We start from the raw sequence: 6576 nt of genomic DNA, 5'->3' as shown, positions 1-6576 counted from the left end.
AAGTGTATAAAATAAACACCCCTGCTGTTGAAGTCAGTTCTCCTGCTCATCAGGCAAGAGGTAACTCCACCTGACCCCAGCTCTTCTCTGTCTTTATTTTTCTCATACCCACCACTGTTTCTCTCCGGGATGCAACCACAGACCAACGAGGTACACTATACTTCATCACCCAACAGTTGTGGCCCCTAAACCAAGTCCTTATGAGAAGTGTGAATATAGAAGGCAATAGACAACTTAACACTGCATTCTGGGGCTTTGGAGTAGGTTGCTGAGAGACTGGCATTCATGCCGTTTCACATGTGTGTGTGTATGGAATTTTTCACCTTCTTTCCCTTTCTCTCCCCTGACCCTCATTTGCCTCCCCATCTCCTCTCTGTTGTCTACTGTCTCTCCTTCATCATCACCCCAGTTATTAATGCTTTAGCTGTGTTCTTTCTGTTGTAAGTCACTGTATTTTTTAAGAATAACACTTTGGGATATATTGTTATATTCATTGCCCCAGAATGGTTCGTTTTGCATACCGCACATCCCTGCTCTGTTCGTACTTGCCTAACATGTCTCTGTGAGGACACTTCTACTTCTTTCAAGTTTTTGCTTCTACTTTGCCATCAGTTCTGCTCCCTCTAGTACAACTTCTCCCATCCCTCCTTATTTTCCTCACGCCTCCCTTCCTCTGATCTGACCCAGCTTATGCCTGCAGGTCATGTCTACCCCATGCTCCCTCCCTTCAGCTTCCTCAAACCCTATAACTACCTGTCACTTGTTCAACCCTAGATTCTTAGTTATTCAGGTGAGTTTGGGAATGAGAAGTGTATGTTCTATCTGCCCTGGTCGCTGAGGCATCGTTGCAGCCATTCTGAATTCCACAGCTTCAGCCACAGAACTTGTCCCTGGGCAGCTGTTTGCCATGGTAATGAGAGGCAAGTACACTGGTATCCCTACCATGTAGCAGATGTCCCAGGAACATAAGGATGTAATAACTTCTTCAAACCAGTAACACCGTTTGACACTTGAAAACTCCACTTTCAGTCTCAATAAAATTAAACAAGAAAAGAGGCATATTTCATCTCTATATATTCGTAAAGCAGATTCATTGAAGTCAAATAGATGTTTATGCCAGGTGGAGCCTAAGGACAGGTTCAGAAGGCGGAGTTGGCTACTCAGTTCCAGTATCATCTGTGGTTATCTGGTCCGGATAATTTTCTTTATCCACTCGTTGAATTTGCAGAGGTTTGTGTAGTATCCTGGAAGTGCAGGTTGGCCACAGGGACTGTTTCCCCAAGACACAATGCCCTGAAGAACCCCACCGCAGATCAGAGGGCCTCCAGAGTCTCCCTTTTGAGAGAAGAGAAGAGCAAGTTAGGGTGGGTGGAGAGGAGGAAGGAGGGAGACACACACAGGAAGCCAGAAGCACAAAGAGGCAAATCAGAGGAAGAGACCAAGGCAGAAACACACAGTGCAGGAGCTGGAGGGCAGCAGTGAGAGCTGGAAACACAAGCAGGGGAGACAGTGACAGCAGGCCCAGAGACACATGTGGTACAGAAGGCAGAGGTGATGGGGACACAAAGTGAGACCCTGATGAGGCCCCAGGACAGTGAGAACACAGAGACCCAAGGGCCAAAGTGGAGGGATTTGCCATGAAAAACTCAAGCACTCAAGCCATAGCTTGTAGGCAGGCAGAGACAGTCCTGCCTCTGAAACACTAACTCCCCCTCCCACCCCTTGGGAAGTTCTCTGAGGAGCTCCACCCCCGCCTGCATCTCCTTTTTCAGCCTTGGCTGCATTTGAATTGGAGGGTGAGACTGGGTGGGAATTTGTGGGCTCTGGACCCATTGCAGTTGATGATGGAGGTGTGCGAGGCAGTGGGGCTTGGGATCCTGAATGCAGTCAACCAGTCTATTCTTACAGCTGTGTTCCTACTCCCAGGACCCTCCCGGACTCTGTCCCGGGCGTCTCTCCATCCCTCCTCTCAACATCATGACCTTGCGTCTCTCTGCTGGTTGCTTACTTCTCCCTGGCTCTCCCTGCCTGCCTCTGTGGTGCCTTACCCTGTGTCTCCTGTTTCCTTCTCACCTCTCAGGTCCTTCTCTGTCTGTCTCTTTGCACCTGTGCCTCCCTGTGTCCCTCTGAGTCTCCCTCATTCCTGCATGACCTTCTGCCCTTTGTGGGTATTAAACCCCACTTCCATGCTAAACCCCTGCCTCCCTGTCCCAGTCTCCTACCGGGCAAGTGCCCCTGAGGCTGTGAGCGCCAGCACAGAATATACTGTCGTGGTAGTTTTTGTCAAGCACGAATCTGCAATACTGCTCCGAAACCACAGGAATAATCCCACACTGCAGATCCAAAGGGTGGTAGCCTGAAAGAAAGGACACCGGGTCAGAAGCACTCCTGGGCAGAGACACCACAGGGATCAGTGAGTCCAGAGACAGGAACAGCAAAACTCACCATTCGCTAGCCGACCCCAGCCAGAGATCAAGCACCTGATCCTGGGTATCGGACAACTGGTCGTGATGGGGAGGGTCCGGATGGTGTCTGATACCACAACTGGTCTGTTCAACTTGATGAGCATGAGGTCATTACCCCTCTTAGGTTCGACGTATAGTGGATGTTTTATGGAGGTACTGGCCTTGATAATCAGGCTGCCTTGTTTAAACCAATCATAAAGTCCGTGGAGGCCCAGCCCAATGGTGTAGGATCTGAGGGTGATGGGATAGTCAGAACTATGGCAAGTCCATCCTCCCTAGATGCCCAAAATCCAGTGCAGGCGAAATCCAATCCTAGCCTCACCCCCCACTCATTCTCAGTCTCAGTCCCATCCCCACTGCCGTTACCACCCTGCACCCTGCCTGGACCCATCCCCGGTGCCAGCCTCATTCCCATCCCAATCACTACCCCAAGTAGCCCCAGAACCTGACTGTTACGGCTGGGGCCTCAGAAGCATTGTCTAATGTGTTAATTGAGGGAGCCACTAATGTACAAAAAGCAAGATCAATAGTGCTCAGTATAATATTTTTACTTTCAAAAGTAATGCAAAAAGTCCACAATGCAGAACATATCAGAAATTGAAGGGGAGACAGCATTTGAGGTGCACCTCACCCTCACCCCACACCCACAGGATCCTGTTTATTTCAAATGTGGATATTTTGTTCATCACGGATGTTTGCATTGTCTTAGTTTGTTTAAAATAAGACATTAAGATATTTTTCCCGATGGGGGAGATTTTGCCTTGTCTTTCTCTGTACCCTGCCCTGCAGCCATGTGTATACCTCAGTCCTCATCCACCTGGCTCTGTCCTCACCTGTCTCCTCGCCTTGCCCCAGGCCCCTTGCAGCCGGAAACAAGAGGTCCCTTGTCCACACCACCTGGCTCCTAGAGGCTAAACTGAGATCCAAGCCCACCTCTCTCAAGCCAGTTTCTTCTCAGAACTTTGGGACTCAGGAGAACCTCAGGGTCCTGCGTGGTTTCTCTTCCCACACGTGGGATCCTTCAGACCCAGCACACAGATGTGAATGTTCCTCCAGCCTGGGGAAGAGGATCTCCCAGCCAGGACTACCCTTTGACAGTAGCTCCAGCCTTGCTCCAGGCCTAGTGTTTTAAAGTCTCAGCCCTGGCCAAGCCCAGCCTCTGGGGCTGGGGCTCACTCCCTGACCCTACCCCTCTGCAGCATTGAACACCACTCTAAGGAAGACTGGGCCCTCTGTGCTCAAAGGCAGCCTGGGCCCTGCCCCTCCCTGCAGTGCAGTGTCAGACCCTAAGCTCTGCCTACAGTGCCTGCCCAGGAGAAGACATGCTCCACCCCTCGCTGTCCAGCACACCGCCCCCACCCCCTGCAGTAACCTCTACTGCATTTGCTCACGGTTTCCAGCAGTGCGCAGCTGACAGCACCCACTGCGGATGCACCAGCACTCCGGAGCAGTATGGATCATAATCGTCAAACAGTGCAGCCATCCAGGGCTGGGAGTGTGGAATGCAGGTGTTGGTATCAGAGATGCGTTTGCGGATAGGGCGGAGCCTCTCTTCACTGCTGATTTCTTGGGGATAATACTCTTCTGTGGGCAGAATGAGCACAGAGTGGATGCAGTGGGTGGGTGGATGGGATCCGGTAATGGTTCTAGTAGTGTATCCAGTAGGGCTCTGGTGGGTCTGCTTAGGAAGGCCCAGGTGATATCAGGAGTGCCAGGGAGGGGCAAGATCTGAGGCTCCACCTCTGGGGCTCAAGCAGGACAGTTCCAAGGCCAGACACCTGAGCCTGAAGCTTCACACTGTGCTCCACCACCCCAGTGGCATAGACCCAGTGTCACCACACAAAAGCCATTCTCCAGGAGGAGCGTCTGTGCCAAGCAGAGGACAGTAGTAACCACACCCGGGATTCTGTCTGCTGGACATGCAGACTGGACAGCCAGGCAGAGAGAACAGCCCCTTGGGGAACACTTCTTACCCTGCGTGGACTGCAGCGCCACCTTTCCCAGGGGCTTAGGAGTGGTGACGTCCACAGGGAAAGAAGCTGCCACACTTCTCTGCCAGTTGAGGCAGGTGTTCCACGCACAGTGCTGTCCCTGTGCAGTTTACAACTACCATCTGGACACTCGCCTCTGGGCCAGAGTCTGAGGAGGGTCAGCTTTTATACTCTGCTATCTAACCTGCTTTCAGAGTACCGTTGAAGGTGGGGAAACTGGACACAGACATTAAGGATTTTTTGCCCAGGTAAGAAGTAGCAGGGAGGGCTCGGAATCCAGTTGCTGTTTCTCTACACCTGTGTTTCTATGCTGGGGCCATGCAGACCCCCAGGGGCTCTATGGGTGGGCAGGATGACCCATTTCGGGTGCACACAGTCTACCGCACACCCTGAACTCAAGATACCTGCGGCCGTGTGGATGATGCATCCCAGGAAACAGAGCCAGAGGATTTCTGCTGTGGTCCCCATGTCAGCACCTGCGGGGGAGGAGACCTGTGACTCTGGGGCCTCCCTGACCATTTCAGGAGCAGCTAGGAAGGACCCTGTCCAGCCTAGATTCCGAGACCCTGTCTGAGGAACAGTAACATAGGGCAGAGTTTCTCACCCTCTGCATTTCTGATATTTCTCCATAATCTGCTGGGGATCAACCCAGGACACCATCAGGCCCACAGTGCCACAGAACCGTCCCTCTGCCTGTTGATGACTGGTGGCTGGTGAGCTCTTCTGCTCAGCCCTGCCCCATGTACTGCAGGGTGTTTTACACCCCATGCCAGCTGCTGTCCCCTTCCCCAGTAGGGACAACCAAAAAGCCCATTCTTCATCCAGGTCCTGGGAGAAGACAGTGTGAGCTTTACCTGTGAGGACACAGAAGGAAAGGAGACTGAGGAACGAGGGGCAGTTAGGGACAGAGTCAGAGTCGCTGAGACTGAGGCTGAACCCCGGAGCAGGGAGGATGGGGCCCAGACACAGAAGTCTCAGGGTACGAAGCTGAAGGAGACTGAGATGGAAATCAAGGTGCTTTCAGCACAGTTTCAGGCGCAGCCCTGTGCCAGGCACTGCACTAACATGAGACACTCGGTGACTCACTCTCACAGCCATCTCAGGTGCCAGGTTCTGATATTTTCCCTATTCTACAGAGGGTGCAGACACAGACAGGCTGAGTAACCAGTGGAGAGGGCAGTGGAGTCTGTGCTCTTAAAACCTCACTGGGACTCGGTCCGGTGGCACCGCCGTAATCCCAGGAACCTGGAAGCAGGAGAATCTAAAACTATCTCTGAACACTGAGTAAAAGCAATGCTCTAAGGCAGAGAGGGAGACACACACCCAGCAAGAAAGAGACAAGAAAGAAGCAGGAACTCAAAAGGCAGGAAGCACAGAGCAAGCCTTGTGCTGGGCAAATGCGGGGTTGTTCACCTGGCTTCAGCTCCTGAGTTCAGGTCTTGGCTGTCCTGTGTGGGGCTGCAATCTGTGGGCAGCGGACTCTCAGAGCCTTCCTTGGGCTTATAAGGATTGGGATGGGGGCTGGCCTGCCCTGGGGCTGCTGGAACATTAGAGCCTGAAGGCTGAAATATTAGAGTCCTGGGCACAGCCCCCCTGCCTGTCCTTTTTCTTATCAGATCAGAGCACAGGGAGCAGGGCTGTGGGCTGTGAGGAAAGAGAGGGGTGTGGGTTTGGGCATGAAAGATGTGACCACCTCTTTCTGGTCTCTCACTCTCTCTGGCTCTCATTTCTGATTCCTCCAATGCACTGCTCTTTGCTCCGCTGATCCTCTTGTCTCAGGGACTTTCTGCTTTGGAATCCATCCTTTTGAAGTTGTATACTAAATCTACATTAAATGAAGCAAATGTACATGAAATCAAGACAATCTGTGTCTCTGTGTGTGGTCCTGGGGATTGACTCCAGCATCTTCTCGCTGAGCTCAATCCCAAAGCATCTTTACAAATTTTATTTTAAGTCAGAGTCACATTACTTCCTTAAGTTGCCCATGCTGGGCTCAAACTTGAGATCCTCCTGTCTCAGTTTCCCAGAGAGCTGGGCTTACAAGCGTGCAGCACCACAGGCAGTGTACTTTTCTGTCCTAGGCATGTACCAGGCCTGGTGTGGCACACCCTGCCCCAATT

The 6576-nt window shown here is 52.0% G+C and overlaps 1 protein-coding gene across 1 annotated transcript in view; it reads right to left on the bottom strand.

The window, feature by feature from the left end:
• Positions 1–556, bottom strand: part of LOC102008580 — a 59703-nt gene extending 59147 nt beyond the window's left edge. The window contains exon 1 of the mRNA XM_013508849.1: positions 522–556. Coding sequence (XP_013364303.1) covers positions 522–556 — 35 coding nt within the window. The remainder of the gene's footprint in view (positions 1–521) is intronic.
• Between the last annotated feature and the right edge of the window lie 6020 nt (positions 557–6576).

This window comes from Chinchilla lanigera, unplaced genomic scaffold, assembly GCF_000276665.1.
Source record: "Chinchilla lanigera isolate Chin_1 unplaced genomic scaffold, ChiLan1.0 scaffold00157, whole genome shotgun sequence".
Classification (NCBI taxonomy): domain Eukaryota; kingdom Metazoa; phylum Chordata; class Mammalia; order Rodentia; family Chinchillidae; genus Chinchilla; species Chinchilla lanigera.
Note: the sequence above shows the minus strand (reverse complement) of the source record. Positions and strands in the feature narration are given on the sequence as shown.